Source organism: Silene latifolia, chromosome 5 (genome assembly GCF_048544455.1).
Source record: "Silene latifolia isolate original U9 population chromosome 5, ASM4854445v1, whole genome shotgun sequence".
Taxonomy (NCBI): Eukaryota; Viridiplantae; Streptophyta; class Magnoliopsida; order Caryophyllales; family Caryophyllaceae; genus Silene; species Silene latifolia.
The window spans coordinates 13,147,325-13,168,954 of NC_133530.1; the positions used below are offsets into that span (position 1 = coordinate 13,147,325).

Here is a 21,630-nt window from a genome sequence, read left to right on the forward strand (position 1 = left end):
GTTACCATTTGTGACGGATATTTTGTGAGATAAAATGGTAACAAAATGGGTTAGTGGAGAAAGGGGACCACATGAATAGTGTTGCAGAGAGATAAAAAGTGGAGTCTTTGTGAGGTAAAATGGTATCCGTCTCAAACCATGACGGATATGATACATTGCCAATGTCTTCAATGAGAATTTGTGATATTTTAATCCCATCAAGTTAGTAGTGGTCACACGAAATGTTATATTTGTCAAATACATCCCTAACATTATTAAGACTTTTGCTTGACATTTTGGTATAGTTACTATGCTAAGGTTCCTCCATGCTTTTCCACACCACAAATAATTTTTAGGAGGAGATATGTCCTTTAGTTGGTAAAATTATAAGAAATACTCTAGTAGTTTACATGAAAACGGAGGGAGTAAAGTATAACGATAACTCAATGTCAACATGTCGAAGATGACTTATCCTTCTAGTTGAGATGAAGTTCATATAAATGACGGATCAAATGGTCGAGAATCCTTCCTCCCTTATTGTAATGATATTGTGGCTTATCTTACCACAAATCAATATTTTAGTTATGAGGTACCAATTTAAGAGAATTTAAGGTTATTACCTTTTTATACTCATGCTGTCAAAAAAAAAAAAAAAAAAAAAAACCTTTTTATACTCATAAATAAATTATTATATTTGTGAACCGAAATCATTTGTTTGACCCTTTAAAAAAGGCTTGTAAAACAAGACAGACCACTCACAAACACAAATTAAGCGAAATTTCTATTTCACAACCAAATGAGTCGTAGTTTGTTAACTCATAAAATGTTCGCCCTGTCCAAATCATTTATATCTCTTATATGTTTTTTTTTTTTTTTTTTTAGAAAATATGATTTAATTGAAGATAAATAAATGACAAAGCTAAATTTTCGCAGTAACTGGATTATACATCTGATGTAATAGATCAGATGGTATAGCTTTTGAGTATTAGATAAAATTATTGAGTTTTATTATAAAGTTTTTGAGTTCATTTACTTAACCATTAATCTCAAAAAGTTACATTATAACTCAAAAAAATTACATATAAGTTCAGAAAAAAATTGATTTTTGACGTCATAAAACTAAAATGTAATTTATAAACTCTATAAAACTAAAAAAAATAAACAAAACCTCAAAAACTCATCAAATATGAAATACTACATCTGATGTACAATTTTTTTTCTCGGATTTTCGCCTTCACTTCGTTCTGCTTAAGTGAAACACCCACCCTTTGGAATATCCCCAACAACAAAATTCTAAAAAGCTAGCATGCATTATGGTCTTTAATAGGTCTTTATATAGACGGGTGAGGCGTATAAATGGGTAAAAACCTCTAATAAAATGGGTAGGGGGGACAAGGTGGGCACCCCCCATGTGCTTTCCACTTTATAGCAAATGGGTATTTTGTGAGGAGAAATGGTATCCGTCTATACGTATCGACGGATAATGTCCGTCTATAATGAGAATTTGTGTATGGTCTTGGAAAAGGTCAGGTTGCAGTGTTGCACCGTTGCAGCAATAGATGGCCCCCAACAGGTTATGGTCTTGGTTACATATAGACAAGTCATTTTCATAACCAATACAAATACACACCTAATAATTGCCCAAGTGTCCATGATTGACGGACTATTGTGAATTTCACTATTTAATTTGCTTTAGAATCTAATTATAATTATTTACATGTAATGGATATAAACATATGATTATGATTAACATAATCTCATTTTAAATAGTACAGTATGCATTTTGTTTTCAATAAACTTAGTTGGATAAAAAGACCAAAGCACAACCAATTTTTTTTTGTGAGTGTAAGAGGATAAAAATAGTTGAATAGTCGGAAAAGAACGGATCCTGTTCAATGAATTTCTTGTGATGTCATTTTACACACAAATAATTACAAGGAATTCATAAACCATAAATTTAAAACATATCAAAAACTCAAAAAATGATACTCTTTACACAAACTTGAAAAAAGTAATATAAATGAACCAATATTTCAAATTAAGAAGGCGAGGGGCGAAAAGGTATGCCATAAACCAAACTCGAGAAAAGTTCAAAATTTTAACTAAAAATTTTAAAGTTTTATTTTCTAGCCGGGGCGAACACTCCTGCTAATTCACTCTACTCTACCGAATATAACAGTTAAGACTTCCCTAAATTTTACAATGCGTAATGTTATGGCAATGCAACATGAACTAACTTGTCTAGCTACATAATGAATCTCGAAGCACACAATGTTAGTGCTTCAATTGATAGGATGAATTATTGAAGTTGTCACGTATCATACACTTATTTTACAAGTTACAACCATCCAAAAAGCCAAAAAGTTGATTTGATACACTTTTATTATAATTTCAAAAATTTGCTTAGCTTCATAACTAATTAAACAATTAACATAACTATGAAAATGATCTGCACTTTTCCAAAAAGCTAGTGAGACCTTGATTACTTCCAAATCACATAAACTTGTTTAAATAATGTGTTGTATTTTGTCTTACGTGTTTAGCTTTACAGCCATGAAATTAATCATCTAAATTTAATCTCGACGTTAAATATAAATATAGTTAATCCCTTTACAATGCAAAACCTCTCCAAAATGATCAGAACTTGATATCTCGGCAGCAAATTTACTGACTAATAAAAATATTTAACTAATTCAGTTATCACGAGTTCTTGTATAAAACGAGTTTATATACAATTATTATTGTAAAATTAAGTGCTACTTTACTTATTCACCACCACTAATCTCATCAACAATGAGGATGAGAAGAACATCAAAGTATTTTGTAAACAGTTTTACAATAGTTTATATTAGGTTAATTAACAAATTAACTTGGATTGAATTAGTCCAATGTACTTTATAAGTTACATTATTAAACACAAATGTAGACTTTAAACTACCACATTATAATTTCTTCTTTAAATTTAGTTTAATGTCAACAAAAATATCAAAATGATTAACAACTTCCCCACCACCACTACAAAGAAGCAACATTATTGCTCCTTTTTCTTTTCAATAATTTTAACTTTTTCCTCTATTTAACCCCCCTTAAATCTTGTATTCCCTACCGTGCACAAAAAATCCTTCATATTTCACACAAATAATTTGTAATTATTCTTCCTCTTGACCTCCAATTTCAACTAATAATTTTCAATAATAATAATAATGTCTCAAATAGACATAAGATCACCCAAACATTGTGCAAAAAAAGGTTTTCATTTCAACTTTAAATTCCTTAATAATAAACTCTTCAAAATACTCTTAACACTTACATTCTCATTACTCTCTTTATTCCTCCTCTTATGGTTCATCCTCCACCCTTCAAAACCCGAATTCATCCTACAAGAGATCGACGTCTACCAACTCAATTTCTCGTCGACATACCTCCTAAACTCCTCCATTGGAATCACCTTAGAGTCGCGAAACCCTAACCAACGAGTTGGAATTTACTATGATGAGTTACATGCACATGCTACGTACAAAAAACAACAAATAACATTAGATACATTTATTCCACAATTTTACCAAGGGAACCAAGATAGTGATTTATTATCGGCATCTCTAATTGGAAATGGCCTTCCTATTCCTCCTTCACTTGGTTATGAAGTCGGTCGCGACCAAGCTGCCGGAAAACTTGTTTTAAGGGTCACAATTAAGGGTATAATTCGATGGAAGGTCGCGACATGGGTATCGGGTCGTTACATGTTAAATGTTAATTGTGTGACTATACTTCCTCTTGGACCACTTAATCCTATGGGTTCATTAAGCTCTAAGCAAGGGACTCAATGTTCTACAAAGATATGAATTGATGAATTACAACTTGCATGTGTCAAGTATCATATAGTCATGGTATATTGTTGTATACATTAGTACATAGATTAGTTGGTCTCTATTGCGATGACAGGTCACAAATTATGACGGAGAAAATGTGATAATTATATTATAAAAAGTATAAATTCTTCTTTATCAGATAAAGGTAACATTTTATGATAAAATGGTCACATTTCTCCATTATAAATGAAAATTTGTGTACATAGATTCATATTACATTCTCTTACCCCTATCTTTAGCTTATGTATAATACAATGATGTAGTTTTCACAAAATTTACTAACTTATGTTATTCTGTTTCGACTTCAATGATGCTTCTCTTGTGAAATCGATAGTCTCAATGTGCACATAGAAAAGCGAGAATGCATAATAAAATAACACAAGTTTAAGACACGGGTATTCGTTTTATAGCTAAAAACAGGTTAAGTATTACTCATTTGCATAGATGAGGCAAAATAAATCTGAAAAATACGATAAGTTTGTCTCATCTATCTAAATAATCTTGTACTTAACTCGTTTTAGTTATAAAACGGATGCCTTCGCCTTAACTCTTAAGAGAAACTAACTGAAATGAACTTCATTCCTTATAAGATGTTATATATGAGTGTCTCGTATCAACGAGCAAGGAGCTACTTCTTTTATAGCGATTAATTTTAAACTATGTTGGATTTGTGAAGTGGAGTACTCTATTCGACTATTCTCCTAATCAACGTTGTCCACGTCGACCGACCATGCTCATATATGTGTCTAACAAAGTTTAACAAAAGTGAAGATAAAGCTTTAATTTTGGTCAGGTTGTGTGGCTATATATACTAATGTAAAAGCTGAATCACTGAATCAAAGGATGTAAAGATATCTGGATCATAATTCATAGAGGAAAAGCTAATAAGGGATAAGTGGTTAAGAAAGATTGAGAAATATAAGAAGAAATGGACAAAAATAAAAGGCTCGAGATAACGTCTCTTTTCTACTACACAAAATCTCATTGAAAACGGGCGATATTCGTCATGTGACGGATACCGTTTCCTCTCACAAAATGCCCATTGAAAAGTGAGTGGGTAGCACATTTGGGGGTGCCCCACCTTGTCCCCTCTCCCTTTTTGTGAGAGGTCACAAGCTTGTGACGGGATTAAGCCGTCACAAGCAAGACTAGCTGCTACTACTAAGGAATCTAGCTACCATGTAACCTTTGTTTTTCTAAGAGATTCTATCTACAGTAGGTCTCATAAGAGACCGTGATATAATAGGGGAAAAAGAAACTCAGTGGGTCCATCACCCCATCATGTGAGAGGTCTCTCCATAACGCTATTAAGAGACCGCATCTCCGGAGTTTTTGCGTTCTATATTATATTAAGCTCTTTTGGCAAGACAAATAAGCTGCTCCGTACCTTATTTGACTAAACTAATTTACTCGATCAAAATTTAAGCTACCTTATTTTTTTGGTGCGTATTTGGCAAATCGCTTATTTGTTAAATAAACTAGTTGAAATGAAAAGCTACCTAGAACAACATTTGGGAAATAAGCTACATGTTTTATTTTATTTAACTTTTTTATCTCTTCAATTTAAAATATTAAATACTTATAATATCCTTTTATGTCATTTTACTAAAAATCAGCTACATTTTAAGCTAGTTTGCCAAACATGCATTTTGTTGTATAATCAACTATCTTATCTGTTTCTAATTTCCAGGTACCTTGTCAGTTAGCTTTTTAAGTTTCAGTTACCATTTCAACTTTTAAGTACCTTTTCAGGTAGTTTTGTCAAATAAAGCCTTACCCATGTCTTTTTTTATTTTGTTTTAAATAATAATACTCCATCCGTCTCAGTTGATTGTTTACCCCTGCTTTATTTACCCTCACAAAATAAAGCTAGTGTGAAAATAAAGTGTAAACTATTCACTAGGACAAAGGGAGTATCAGACATTTCTTAGGATAAACGCCTAAACGGGTTTCCTAACTGTGTCTTAACGGCAGATGCACGATAAGAAACTAATTAGAAAAGATTAACAAAATTATTTCATCAATTATAGTAAACATTAGTTCGTACATCAATTTATGATGCTAAATTCTTAATAATCACTCTAATTAGCTTCGTTCTTATCGCGTGCGCTAAGGATACACGTTTGGAAAATCGTAATACTTGTATAAATAACTAGCTTGTATTTACGTCATAATTACTTGGAGACTACATTTAGTGGTGGAGCCAAGATTCAAACTTAGGGGAGCCTGAAGTTTTAGGAGGGAAGAGGGGAGGGGAACAAGTAATGATCTAAGGTAAATTTAAAGAAAAATCCAAAAATATAACTAAAAAACTCGAAAAGGGGGCGACCGGCACTTCCAAACCAAACCCCCCCCTCCCCGGAACTCCACCACTGACTACATTAAAAAATCAATAAAATCTAGATTAGACAATATAAGATGTATATTATCACAATAATTAGGAAAGTCTTAAATAAGGAAAGTTTTAACAAGGAATAATATAAAATAAAATAAAATATATTCTCTCTATAATAAGGAAACTCCTAAACGCGGAAAGTTTTAACAATACAACCTAGATTCTTAGATAATAATAATAATATTATATTCTGATATGTATAAAACGGAAACCGACTCCAATACGTATAAATTGAATGAAAGCATAACACATAATATACAGAAAAGTCTTACCAAATCCAATTCATAAATTAATTAGAGAGAATTTACATCCTCAAAAATAAAGAAAATATGGAAGTCGATATGAAGCTAGATCACAAAGAAATCGCATTAAAGTACGATGTTGATTTACGTCCATTATCATCGTCAGGGCATCAGGTGTCAATTGAGTTCATATTGGAAGACGAAGGGACGTGGGTTATCGATCCGTGCGACGAAAACATAACCAGGCCGATTAATGATGAAGAACCGGTAATCAATGCAATCGCCATGGTGTTCGATCCTAGTGGTCCTAATGGTTGTTGGGTACAAGAAGCTAGGTCTTGTTTATACACTATGAGCGTCGAACCGATTTTCCAAGACCGAATTCTAGATGACTTACAAGCTTACATAGACCAGGCGGTCACTGACGTTTGTCAAATTAGCCATGATAATAACAATCAGTTGTATATTATCGAGTTTACAGTGACAATTAAGTATTATTATGTCAATCGGGTCGTAGAGCAAGATATGGAGCGTGCCCGTGGAATGGACCGGTTCAGTATGAGTGAAATTGATTTGGACCGTAGGCCGGCTGATGACGATTGGGTATGGGTTGTGGATAGGGTAAGAGATGAATATGATGACGTGGATTGGGGTATGGCTATTGACGCGTTGGAGAAGGTCGATAATCAAGGATTGGTCGACGGAAGTGAATGCGCCATTTGTATTCAAGAGTTACTCAAGAGCGAGTCTGTTGTTAAGTTGGGATCGTGTAACCACGCGTTTCATGAGGGTTGTATCTCGGAATGGTACAAGAAACAAGCTTCGTGCCCTCTTTGTCGCTCCGTCACTTCCCACTTTGCTTGATCCTCAAGTTATATAAACGGTGTAATTAATTATCAACAAATTCTTTTTTGTTAATTTACTTCTATTTGTAAGTGGTTGTTTTTCTTGTTTTATGCTCTTTTTGTTGTAGTCATTGTTATGGTAATGAACATCAGAACATGGTTGGGGTTTATCGGTTTTAGTTGGTCTTCCTTAAAATCGTGTTAATTTAAAAAGATATCACTACTTCTTTTTATTTTCACCTCTAATTTAACTGAATGTGAGAACAATCTAAATAAAGACGTGTTAAAAAAGAATTGCTGTATCGGTTTATAGGATGTTCCTTTAAAGTTTAAACTAAACTACAGCCATGAGGCCATGAGCTTTGAAGCCCAATTGTTTTTGACGAATAGGCCCGCCCAACCAATGGATATCAATGATCTGCACAAAACTAATAAAAGGGAGTGGGTTGGGTATTATTTGGGCCTATCAAGACTAAATAATAGCCCATCTTTGTTGTCAATTGTTCGAAGATTCATATGCTATTTACGCAAATAATCGGGAGTTATCGAACATTCATCTTTCGGATTTTTGAAATCAGAGTTAAAATCGGGAGGAGGGATAGTTATATATTTAAATAAACAGTTATGTAAATTGACTATGTCCTTATTGCAACAATGGAAAACAAGAGAGTTACTAGGGGGTGTTTGGTAAAAATGGATTGGAATGGATTCAAGCCATTTCAATGTTTGGTTGGAGCATTTTGGAATGGAGTTAGATACCTGATGAATTCTAACTCCATTCCAACCCCTTGGAATCTCATACCCATCTTTCTCCCCAAGGTTCTAACTCCATTCCATCGCACACATTATTATTCCCATTCCCGGATTGAACCAAACAACTTTAAACAGGTATGGGGTTCTAACTCCATACCTCCTTGGAGTTAGAATCCATTCCATTCCATCCCTAATGTTTGAACCAAACGCCAAATGTTTTTTTATCGTTGCAATAAGAATATACTCCCTCCGTCCCGGTTAATTGTTGTTCTTTTGTTTGGCATAAAAGACCAAAAAGGATGATATGACCAATTACTAAATGACAAGTGGATCAAATTGAGTGTGAATGATCAAATTGCTCATCAAATTGATTGAAACATCCCAAAATAAAAAATGAAAACAAATAACCGGACAGAGGGAGTAGTCAATTTGCATTGGGGTTTAAAAAGGATGTCCGGTTCATAATCGAGATTTGCACGTTAAAAAATACTTAGCACATGAAGCAATCTCACGTTCGCATACGTTAAGCTATTAAATTGTTATATGTCCGATTGTCCGTCGTCTGACCTTCCGACGGCATTCAATGAGAGTTACGAGACTAGGTGCGTGTGTTCCTAATTGACAATAAGCATGTGCAATCAAGTCACCAAACAAATAATAAGGGTGTGCAATCTCAGAATTGACCACCATAAATGAGCGGTATAAAAAATTGTAAACGAGGTGAATTGTAAAATGACCATCTTAAAAAAGATCCAACTCTAATCTGATTATCCAAACAGATTCTTATTTCCAAGTTATTTGTGGATGCAATCGATCAGGCAAGCAAGCTGGTCAGGCCGACCTGAGAGCAATTTCACAATTCCACCACCCTAGACTCCGAGACCTGAGAGTATCTTAACACGTTTACACATGAATGTATAGTACTTCGTATTAGGATTTTGTTACACGCTTCCATCATATACTTAATAACAATAGTATAATTGAATAAGCCGGCACTAGACTAAGACATCTTTGATACATATGTATACATTGGCAAAACAAAACGGTAAACATTTTATAATCTTGATATGCAAGTTACATTCGCTTAATTAACACGTCAAGCAATTTCATGTTTGGAACTATTAAATTGTGTTGTGTACGTTTGCCCTAAAGGTGTCAATTAATGATACAGAGTACTCTCTATTATACAACTCTCTAATAGCGTAATACATAGTACTGTAACTCCTGGCTTCACTACCGACTCCATCACTTTTATTTGAGACAATTCCAACTCATTCCACCTTCGAGAATCTTAACAACACAACACATCTACATTATTCTACACGCCCCTTGTTTTCTGTTTCGTAATCTTGTCAATTTTTCATGCTGAAAACACACTACTTTTAATTATTCTCCTTCTAAATTATTCTATACACACATCATAACGCGTCTACACCTCTACATTCACCTTTAATTATCCCTCCATAAAAGCACGCAAAGCATCTACATACTAATCCAAAAAATAATATCGTCTTTTAACAGACATCTGATAAAATTGGAACAATACAGAGAAATATCATAACCCGAAAATAATGCCAGGAGCAAAGAAATTTGGTGTAGCTATTGATTTCTCAAAGAGTAGTAAATGTGCACTTCAATGGGCTATTGATAACTTAGCTGATAAAGGAGATATCTTATACATCATCCATGTTAAACCTCCTTCTCATGGCGAATCTCGTCACGCTCTTTGGCTTAAATCCGGTTCTCGTATGTTTCTTTCTCTTATCACTTATCATCTTGATAATCTTATGTTTTTGATCTGTTGTTTGACTTATATTTGGCATGTATCATGTATGCAGCACTTATCCCATTGGTGGAGTTTAGGGAACCCGAGATTATGAAGAAGTACGAGGTTAAGACTGATATTGATGTTCTTGATATGTGTGACACTGCTTCTCGTCAAAAGCAGGTACTTTTATTTCGGTTTTTCTAACATGTATTCTAAAACAAAATCATACGAGATTGTTATATAAGGAAATAAGTTGGTCATCGGATATAGTGACAACTAGTGTTAAGAGTATAAAATCGATTTTGGGACTCCAACCATCAACTTAAACTTTTGTTTGAGATACTATTTCTTTTTTTTTTTTTTTTTTTTTTTTTTTTGCTTTGTTTTATTTTCTTAATTTTTGGTGAATATTTGGGGAATAAATTGAAGATTACGGTCGTGGCGAAAATACTATGGGGAGATGCAAGAGAGAAACTGATGGAAGCAATCGACGAACTGAAATTGGACGCTTTGGTGATGGGATGCAGGGGACTTAGTGGCCTTAAAAGGTACTTATTATTTCGTTCACTAATTCTTATATAAAACGATTTAGTCTGTACTTATGAGTTACGGAGTATGATTTAAGAAAATGATTTCTTTTTTAATGACATGATTTAATAATTGCAGGATAATAATGGGAAGTGTTGCTAATTATGTGATGACTAATGCGACGATACCGGTTACTATTGTCAAAGAGACGGGAGTTCACAAGGCCTGAATTTATTTGTGATCCGATTTATATATATTCTGATGCTACACTCTTTTTGTCTCAGTCATTAGTTATTGATTGCATGTGAGTTTATAAATAATAGTAAATGTGAATCGTGTAGGAGACATCTTAAGTTTATGACTACCTCAGAATATTAATGTATCTCTTGTTTGGACGTTTGATTTTCGATTTGTGCATCTTTAACGCTTTGTTGTTACTAGATTGTTGTAAATAAATACTCCCGTCGTCTCGGTCAATTATTGTCCTTTGGTTTGACACAAAACCAAGGAAAGAGAAGAGGGTCAATAACTAAATGACAAGTGGAACAAATTGAATGAGAATGATCAAATTACTCATCAAGTTCATTCTTAAAATAATAAGGACAACAAATGACTGAGACACCCAATATGGAAAAGGACAACAAATGACTGGGATAGAGGGAGTAGTATAGATCCCGCGCAATGTATGCTCGGACCGCGCGGTGTATAATTTTTTTTTTTTTGAATTATTTATACATTTTAAATTTGCACTTCATTAATGAAAAATTTAACAATTTATAGTTTATAAATTAATACCAATTTTATTTTATTTTAATAAAAAAATAATGGTTATGAATTTAATAAAAAGATTAGGGTTTAATTATAAGAATATTTATTAAAAAGATAATAATTTAATGAAAGAAAATTTCACTTATTTCCTTAATTTTTTTGAAGGAAAAGATCAATTTATCAATAACACCGAACGACACTTACAAAAGAGAGGTATAATCGAATTAATTCTAATAGAAAGCAAATGACAAATTCCTCCTATAAAACTACGGATCTCACTGATCGCCGACGCTGACGAATAACGCATATCCATTGTAGAGTCCTATGACGAATCATCAACAAACCGCTCTTATCTATATTTCCAATAATAATAAACCCTAGAAACACAAGGACTACATAAACTTCGAAAATAGAAACTGACAAACGGATCTTACCAGGGAGACTTTTATTGGTTATTTCATAATTTTTCATACTAGTAATTGATAAATAAAGATATTTGGGGGGTTTACCCTCGATTAATGATCGATGGAAGCCCCAGATTTGATTGATGGAGCTTAGAGTTTTTTTAGAGAGGAAAAGGAGATGAAATTGTTTTAGTTACTATCACTTACTAGTAAGTGAAAAAAGAGAGATTTTATTCTCTTAATATAATAAGGGAAATGTGTACGTTTCAAAAATCGGTTCTTTCTTTTTTATTGAACATCATCATGGAAGTATAATAAGGGCAATAGCAATGGGGGATTATAACGAGTTTCATACCATATAAGGAGCTCCTTAACCATTGAGCTACAAAATAAGGAGCTCCTTATATAAAACTGGTTGAAGTGTCAATGAAAAAATGTGGTATGAAACTATAACCATTGTTATTGCCCTAATGTGCAGCTTAAACTCTATCAGGTTAGGACATAACATGAGACCTAAACTCTACGTGGTCCGTCCAATTACATTAAGACCATGTTTGATAAATAGCGGATTAATATTGGCAGAAGTGGATTGCAAAAGTAGATTATGTTTAACAGATTATATTAGCGGGTTTGACCAAAAATATATAATTACCAGAATTTATTAATGGTATTTGGTAATCAGCAGTTTTAGATTAACAGATTTTATGTAAAATGACTAACATGGACATGGATCAATTATTGGCAACTATGATAACATATTTTCTCAAGGATAAAAATGTCAATTTAAATATTTTCTAATCTACTGATTGAATATGCTGGTAGGAGCAGCATATTGTAAAATAGTAAATTGCTACCAAATCTACTATTTCAATATGGTATCTACCAAACACTCCAAATAGCATATTGACTGGTCAAACATGCTAAAAGGTCTCAATATGCTAAAAACTTCACAATCTACTGTTTACCAAACACCTCCTTAACTCTAACGCGTTATTGCAAGAAAAAAAATATGAAGTTTTTTCTCTGGCCCGATCATTTGTTTACCTATTTTATTTTGGAGGTTTTCAGTCAATTATTTACCTTTTTATTTTAGGAATGTCTTCGATGAATAATTTGATCATCTACACTCAATTTTATTTACTTGTCATCTAATAATTAGCCTCCTCCTCTTTTATTAGTCTCTATGCTCAAATCAAAGGTAAATAAATGACCGCGACGGAGGAGATTTAGACAAAATAACATCCCAGCTGAAACCACGAAACATCATTAATGTAAGCCCAATCAATAATGTAATTGGATCAAACCACGTAAAATCCAAGCTGAAACCACTAAACGTCAGCCCATGAAGGTAGAACTATATAAGGCGCGAGATTAAGTAGTCATGGGCCAATTATTTCGTTAGCCCAACTATTTGTGTTTGGACTTATTGGATCACCGATCCATATCATTAATGTAATTGGGTTGTCAATGGTTCGAGTTGTATCGGTTTTTGTGAGATGCAAATTCGATCCACTTACTTATTGGAGCATCGATCCATATCTAAACCTGATCCATTTCCAAAACTTTGAAATTCATACGCGATCCATTATACTTTTTCCAGACGCATACCCGCTCCAAATCCATATCCGATCCACCATATTATCCAAAACATAATTCAAAGTTTGATTTGAATATATGAAAAAAAAATTATCAAATATGCAAACCCGTGCGTTTGTGCACGGGTAAAAAACTAGTACGTAGAAATTAAAGCAAGGTAGCAAGCGTGTTAGGTGCATTTGATAACAGAGAAAATAATTGGAACTCATCTCCCTTATACTAAAAGAATAAGAGATTTCAAAAATTTTCCCGCCTAAATGAATTTGACTGTAATTGGGCTTTCATTATATCATATCTATAATTGGGCTTTTATCATATCATATCTGTGATTAGGCTTTCATTATATAATATCTACAACTGGATTATACTGAACTTTCTCTTTTCCACCGATTAATAATAATAAATTTTACAATTAAATTTCAAATTGCGTTAAATATCAGTTGTATAATTGTTATTTTCTTTAATATTCTTATCTAAAAAGTCGTGCATTCGCGCGGGATCTATACTGGTTTCTAATAAACTAATGATATGTTATAAGTATAAGATAGTGAGATACAAGATGATACTTAAAATGGGACAGAAAAAGCCGTTCTCCCAACAAAGAGCTACACATAAAAATAGTAACTTAATTAGACAATCTACTGTTACTTCCATTCTGCTGCCAAAAAAAAAAAATATTGTTACTTCCATTCAAATAAAACAACATCGAATAGAGCTAGTCATGTCTTCAGCACAACAATTCGCCATTGAGGAGACGAAGGTCGCGAAGAAGACGAGTGTTACTCAGGCTCGAGACCGTGTGAATGCAACGGCTATTTCGGTTCGAGGGGTGTGGTGGTTTATGCTGGTCTTAATGTCAAGCATTGCCTTGTGCATGGCTGCTAGCGTGGAATGCATCCGCCTACCTAACTACGTCGACTCAAAATCGGGTATTGTTTCAAACTTTTCAATTAGTATTGATGGTTGTGCTTTTCTCCCGGACGATTGTATGCATTTAATTAGGTTATCAAACTCGCGTTCGGATTCTCTGTCTGACTGTTTCATTTTTGTGTCGCATCTTGTGTCTCACTAGTTCTTCATTTGACATGTAAGCATTAACAATTAAAACTAAAAAGGAACAGAGGTTCCAGATTCATCAAACACATACATAAGAGAAAAAGGAACATACATTGGATGTACTACATCCAACTTTTTTATTTTTTGAGCATATATGTATTTTTTTTGAGCTTATTGCCTCAAACTTTATTTGTTTTTGAGCATATGTATATTTCTTTGAGCATATTAAAGTTTATAAGTTAGATTTTAATATTTTTTCCGTCAAAACTTAAATTTAACTAGACTAATATGTAATATTTTTGAGTTTTATTGTAATTTTTTAGAGCTTAATTTTTGATAACACTTTATTTTGCCGATTTTTAACTCACATTTCATCTCTTATTTAGTCAAATTGGTCACCCGACTATCGACTAATTCACCCACTTTGGAATAAAATATAATATTATTGGTTTTATGTTAATTTATATCGATCTATATTATTTTCCGGGATTTGGTACTGCTTCCATCTTTTTGTGATGTAGGTACCGAGTCAAGAGAAAACAAAGCCGATAAAGTGGATCAAGACGGTTCTCGAAAGTTATATCTCGTGGATTATCATGTTGAGCTTGTGTGAACACATGCTTTCAATATTTAACTTGGGCCTATTACTAAATGACCCGTCAAAAAAAGGCCAAAAAGAAGAGGACTTGACAATTGATTTTTGACTGGGAACAAGAGTAGTAGGTGTTGGAAAATAGGGGCTTTTTATGCCTTGAGTATTTTTCATTTGTCCCACATTGGTAGTGAAAGGCTTGTTTCTTGTGTTTATATATCAAACCTTCTCATACCATATCACTAGTGGGTCATGGGAGGCTTTTGTGGAAGCCTTGCGAGGTGCTTAATTCAGCTCGCACACGCGCGCGCGCGCGTGCCCGAGCTCGGCCCGACCCGGATCCGGATCTGTGATCCGTGATCCGTGATTTGGCAATCGCCTGCGGCGGGCTGTGCCTATCTTTTTGGGCCAGAGCTGCGTGTTTTTGGAGTGTCCAGATGCGAGGTGCGAAATGTCCAGGTTCATAGTCAAATGCAATTAAATGATGATTAATGCGCTGATTAATTCTCCTTAATTGCGATCTTTGACTGCTGCTTTTTGGGCTCCTCAGTTGACTATTTTCGTGTATAAATAGTCAGCCTATTCTCATTCCGAAATACACATCTCACAGTTCTATCTTCTTCTCTTCTCTTTCTCTACATAATTTCTGGGTAAAGAAAAATTCAGTCGTTCCAATGCTCTCAGTCTCGAGTGGGCGTGCCTGAGTGCAGTAGTGTAAATCCTTGGGGAACTACCGGTCATCTGCTGATCGCCACCACGGTCGTACCGGAAATATAGTTTTCAAGGCAGTGGCTCTCTTACCACGTCACTACAAAACTGGTTATCTCTTCTCTTTTCATTGTTACTGCAATTTTATTCCAACAATTTGAAAACTATATTATTGTTCCTGTAACAATGTCGATCATGTCTAAGAATGCTCCTGATTTGTCAAAAGTCGAACCCTTAGATGGTCAGAACTATAAGCGTTGGTCTCAAAAATTACTGATGTTTTTTGAGCAGTTTGAAATTGATTACGTTTTATTTTCTGACCCGCCTACACCTGTAACCGAAATTGCTGCATCATCTGTTGAGACCACACCTCCTGCAATTTCTGTTGTCAAGTCAAATGAAGAGGCTATTAAAAAATATGACAAGGATAATAAAACAGTTAGGTTTCACCTTCTTAATCTTATGACTAATACCCTATTTGACTTATTTATGGTTCATAAATCTGCTAAAACCATATGGGAATTACTTGAGAAAAAATATGGGGTTGATGATGCGGGTAAAAAGAAGTATGTCGTTGGGAAATGGCTGGGGTTCCAGATGGTAGATGACAAACCTATAATGGAACAAGTTCATGTCTATGAGAATTTCTGTGCTGATGTAGTTAATGAAGGGATGAAACTAGATGAGATTTTTCTAGCAAATGTGTTACTAGAAAAATTCCCCCCTTCCTGATCTGACTATAGAAACCATCTGAAACATAAGAAAAAAGACCTTTCCCTCCAAGAATTAGTGAGTCACATGAGGACCGAGGAGGCAAATCGTCTCAAAGACAAAACCATTAGTGTGTCTATAAATGCTTCTAATGCTTCTGTCAAGGCTAATCTGGTTGAGTCGAGTGGTCCGTCCAATGTTGAAAAATTCAAGGGTAAAGGTAAGGTCAAGGTTGGTCAAGGGAAGAACCAGGGTCCTGCTAAGAAAAATGGTCCGGGGAAGCATACCAAACCAGTGGCGAAAATTCAGAAACCAAAGGGCCAAATTGTTTGCTATGTCTGTGGAAAAGCTGGTCACAAAGCCTACCAATGCTCCGAAAAGAAATCTGCTGAAGCAAATGTTTTGATGACATCATTCATTCTTCTTGTGGTTGTGGAAGCTAATGTGGTGGGTAATGTTCTTTGAATGGGTCTTGGACACCGGCGCTTCTAGACACCTCTGTGCCGATAGGGGTTATTTCCGAGTTCGAGGAGGTAGCTGATGGGGAATGCGTTTTCATGGGTAACTCTTCATCCGCTCCGATCAAAGGCAAAGGCAAGATCTTTCTCAAACTCACCTCGGGGAAAACACTTGCTCTAAATAATGTTTTGTATGTACCCTCGTTACGTCGAAACCTTGTGTCTGGTGCCTTATTAAACAAAGCTGGGTTGAAACTTGTTTTTGAGGCTGACAAGGTGATAATGTCGCGTAATGGGGAATTTGTGGGCAAGGGTTATCTTTCTGGGGGTCTTTTTGTATTGAACACTGATTCAGTTTCTAATAATATTGCTTCTACTTCTGCTTATATCGCTGAGTCTATTGATGTTTGGCATGGTAGATTAGGTCATGTGAATGTTGACTATATTAAAAAACTTAGAACTATGAGTTTAATTCCAAGTTTGACGAGTCAAGAATTCTCTAAATGTGCTAGCTGTGTTGAGGCCAAATTCACAAAGAAACCTAGTAAACCAGTTACCACTAGGAAAACGAGTCTTCTTGAGTTAATTCACACCGACCTAGCTGACTTCAAAAATGTTGCAAGCAGAGGTGGTAAAAATTATTATGTCACTTTTATAGACGACTGTTCAAGGTACACCCGTGTTTATTTGCTTAAAACAAAAGATGAGGCATAACATTCGTTTATAAGTTTTAAGAATGAGGTCGAAAACCAACTTGATAGAAAAATCAAAAGGGTAAGGTCTGACAGAGGAGGCGAGTATAAATCAAACTATTTAGCCGAGTTTTGTGAGAAAAACGGTCTAATACATGAGACTAGTCCACCGTACTTACCTCAATCCAATGGAGTAGCTGAACGAAAAAATAGAACTTTGAAAGAAATGATGAATGCTATGCTTTTAAGTTCTGGCCTTTCTGAGGATATGTGGGGGGAAGCAATTCTATCGGCTTGTCATATTCTTAACCGTGTACCTCATAAGAAGTTAGACAAGACACCCTACGAGATATGGAAAGGCTATCCTCCTAACCTGAGCTTCCTAAGGGTATGGGGGTGTTTAGCTAAAGTGGGTTTACCTGACTTTAGAAGACCTACAGTTGGACCTAAAACCTATGATTGTGTTTTTATAGGTTATGCTCAAAAGAGTTCTGCATATAGATTCATGTCTTTGAGTGATCGTTCTATATCTGAAGCTAGAGATGCTGTGGTTTTTGAGCATGTTTTTCCATTACAGAAGAATGTTGATTCATCTCCTAGTTTGCCTGTTACATCTGTTGATATCTCTTCACATGCTAGTAGTAGCACTTCTATTGATCATGTTGCTGAACCTAGAAGGACTAAGAGACCTAGATGTCCTAAAAACTTTGGACCTGATTTTGTTTCAACATTGCTGTCTGAACATGGTTACACTGTTTGTGCTAGTGATGAGTTTGTTTCAGCCTTTTTAATAGAAGATGACCCAAAAACCTATAGTGAGGCAATGAAATCCATTGATGCTAATTTTTGGAAAGATGCTATTAAAAGTGAGCTTGATTCTATTGTGTCTAATCAGACTTGGGAGTTGACTGATTTACCTAAAGGTAGTAAACCCATTACGAGTAAATGGATTTTCAAAAAGAAAATGAGACCTGACGGTACAATAGAAAGATTCAAAGCTAGACTTGTGGTTAGAGGTTTTACACAAAAGAAAGATATTGATTATTTTGATACTTATTCACCCGTGACCAAAATATCGACTATTAGAACTCTTGTCGCCTTAGCTGCTATTCATAACCTTTTTATACATCAGATGGATGTCAAAACTGCTTTTTTGAATGGTGAGCTAAGGGAAGAGATTTATATGTCACAACCAGAAGGGTTTGTGGTAGAGGGTCAAGAGAATAAGGTGTGTAAACTGAATAAATCACTATACGGTCTGAAACAAGCACCTAAACAGTGGTATGAGAAATTTAACAACACTTTGGTAAGTAATGGCTTTATGATAAACAATTCTGATTCATGTGTTTATTCAAAAGTAATAGAATCTGATTGTGTGCTTATATGCCTTTATGTTGATGACATGTTAATACTTGGTAATAATTTGGAGGTAATAATTAAAACCAAAGATTTTTTGTCATCACAATTTGAGATGAAGGACTTAGGAGAAGCAGATGTGATCCTAGGAGTTAAGGTTGTTCGAAATTCTAAAGGAATTTTTTTAAGTCAATCTCATTATTTGGAAAAAGTGTTGAAAAAGTTTAACTGCTTTGATGTTGTGCCTGCTAGGACACCCTACGATGCTAGTATACACTTATGTAAGAACTTGGGTAAGAGTGTATCCCAAGAAGAGTATGCTAAAATCCTAGGTAGTGTGATGTTTCTTATGAACTGTACTCGACCAGATATTGCCTATGCAGTTAGTAGACTGAGTCGTTACACACATAACCCTGGTAGTGAACATTGGAATGCTCTTCATCGTTTACTAAAATACCTAAAAGAAACAGTTGACCTTTGCTTGCATTATAGTAAATTTCCTGCTGTGTTAGAAGGATATTGTGATGCAAATTGGGTTTCAGGTAACGATGAGATATGTTCTACTAGTGGTTATGTCTTCACCATGGGTGGAGGTGCTATATCGTGGAAGTCTACTAAACAGACTTGTATTGCACGCTCTACCATGGAGTCGGAGTTCATAGCTCTTGAGTTGGCAGGACAAGAGGCTGATTGGTTGAAAAACCTATTAGCAGATGTACCAGTGTGGGGGGGACAAAATATTCCGGTCTCCTTACACTGTGACTCACAAGCAGCTATTGGTGCTGCTAAGAATAGTGTCTATAATGCGAAGAAAAGACACATTCGAATCAGGCACGCTGCAGTTAGACAACTCCTTGATAATGGAGTAATCGCTTTAGACTATGTGAAGTCCGAAAGCAATCTGGCTGACCCTTTCACTAAGGGATTGACTAGGAGACTAGTCGTTGAAACGTCGAGGGGAATGGGACTTAAGTCCTTAAGTCAAGAGTGACTAGGCCTAAAGTTTCTATTCCTATGGCGTTATATGATTCATAGCCTTAACTGGTGGTGCTTTTGAGACGCACTTGATGAATCATACATAAGGTTGGACTTATGTCCTTAATGGCTCATGCAAGAAGTTCTATTGAGAAGCACTTGAGCCACCTACGTAGGTGTGTTGATTATAAAGACTATGAGAAGTCTTCTGAACACATCTATTAGTACCGAGGTAAACGCAATGCTCTAAAAAAGAGCGCGTTGCACTTTGAAAATCGCGGAACGATCACAATTCTGAAGGTATGATATGTGTTGTGGGGGGTATCGACCGAAGCTCAGCTAGGAATTCAAATCGCAAGATATTCTCTCGCTGTAAGTAAGTTGTTTCCTCATCTCACAAAAGTGTCAATTCAAATCGAAAGATATTGATACCTAAGTATCCAATCCTTCCTTTACCCAGGAATTCTTCTTTCTTTTTCTGTGGCGCCCCTAGTGGGGGATTGTTGGAAAATAGGGGCTTTTTATGCCTTGAGTATTTTTCATTTGTCCCACATTGGTAGTGAAAGGCATGTTTCTTGTGTTTATATATCAAACATTCTCATACCATATCACTAGTGGGTCATGGGAGGCTTTTGTGGAAGCCTTGCGAGGTGCTTAATTCAGCTCGCACACGCGCGCGCGCGCGCGCGTGCCCGTGCCCGAGCTCGGCCCGACCCGGATCCGGATCCGTGATCCGTGATCCGTGATTTGGCAATCGCCTGCGGCGGGCTGTGCCTATCTTTTTGGGCCAGAGCTGCGTGTTTTTGGAGTGTCCAGATGCGAGGTGCGAAATGTCCAGGTTCATAGTCAAATGCAATTAAATGATGATTAATGCGCTGATTAATTCTCCTTAATTGCGATCTTTGACTGCTGCTTTTTGGGCTCCTCAGCTGACTATTTTCGTGTATAAATAGTCAGCCTATTCTCATTCCGAAATACACATCTCACAGTTCTATCTTCTTCTCTTCTCTTTCTCTACATAATTTCTGGGTAAAGAAAAATTCAGTCGTTCCAATGCTCTCAGTCTCGAGTGGGCGTGCCTGAGTGTAAATCCTTGGGGAACTACCGGTCATCTGCTGATCGCCACCACGGTCGTACCGGAAATATAGTTTTCAAGGCAGTGGCTCTCTTACCACATCACTACAAAACTGGTTATCTCTTCTCTTTTCATTGTTACTGCAATTTTATTCCAACAGTAGGGAGGTACTAGGTAGTGGAGAAAAGTCCACATGCTTTTAGACGGAAACAGTGGGTCATAGAAAGAGAGGAACAACTTTCGGACAAGAAAAGAAGCAGGAAAAGGAGGATTGGAGGAGGAGCCTCCATTTTGATCGAGGAGGAGCGGGCGGTTTTAGTTTTGTAGGGTAGAATTACTTTCGTTCTCAAAAATCGCACACTCATATTTTCACTATTGTTCCTTAGTATACATTTACATTATCTTCTTAATTTACAACTATTGTATGAAGATCTATCCTTTCAATTCCATCTAATTCAAATTGGTATTAATTTCTTTCTCTTTCTTTCCTTTTTATCAATTGTTTACATATTAGTTAGTTTAAAGTTTGAATATTTAAGTTAGATTGTTCATAAATGTTCTTCCTTTATGCTTAGTTGTTAGATCTTAGTTTAATTAGTATTAGATTAGTAAAAGTTTTAATCTTTATCATTTTATTTTGTTAAATACTATGTTTAGAGTAATTGTTAATTTGTCTTGTGTTGAATTAGTAATGAATAGTGAGTAATTTTCTCACTAGGGTTTGATTAGTCCCAAACATGTGTTGTTTACATGACTAAATTCCAATTCTGATTAGTTGATGGGTAATTGGTTTGGGTTAATTAAAGGATTTGACTTGTTATGTTTCACTTGGGATTGTTGTTGACTTTTAACCCTTGACC

General features: G+C 35.2%; 4 protein-coding genes across 4 annotated transcripts; all 4 read left to right on the plus strand.

Annotated features, from left to right (window-relative positions):
* The first annotated feature begins 3,097 nt into the window (after positions 1-3,097).
* LOC141655911 (NDR1/HIN1-like protein 26) lies at positions 3,098-4,170 on the plus strand. Its single transcript, XM_074462911.1, has one exon. It carries the CDS (start codon positions 3,183-3,185, stop codon positions 3,819-3,821), a length of 639 nt encoding a protein of 212 aa, XP_074319012.1. The 5' UTR covers positions 3,098-3,182; the 3' UTR covers positions 3,822-4,170.
* A 2,402-nt stretch (positions 4,171-6,572) lies between these two features.
* On the plus strand, positions 6,573-7,349 carry LOC141654856 (uncharacterized). Its single transcript, XM_074461970.1, has one exon. The coding sequence runs from the start codon at positions 6,573-6,575 to the stop codon at positions 7,347-7,349; it is 777 nt and encodes a 258-aa protein (XP_074318071.1).
* A 1,960-nt stretch (positions 7,350-9,309) lies between these two features.
* On the plus strand, positions 9,310-10,817 carry LOC141655912 (universal stress protein PHOS32-like). Its single transcript, XM_074462912.1, has 4 exons — positions 9,310-9,829; positions 9,922-10,031; positions 10,281-10,399; positions 10,518-10,817. Exons 1-4 carry the CDS (start codon positions 9,655-9,657, stop codon positions 10,606-10,608), a joined length of 495 nt encoding a protein of 164 aa, XP_074319013.1. The 5' UTR covers positions 9,310-9,654; the 3' UTR covers positions 10,609-10,817.
* A 4,872-nt stretch (positions 10,818-15,689) lies between these two features.
* Positions 15,690-16,235, plus strand: LOC141654857 (uncharacterized). The gene has a single exon (XM_074461971.1). It carries the CDS (start codon positions 15,690-15,692, stop codon positions 16,233-16,235), a length of 546 nt encoding a protein of 181 aa, XP_074318072.1.
* Positions 16,236-21,630: the final 5,395 nt, after the last annotated feature.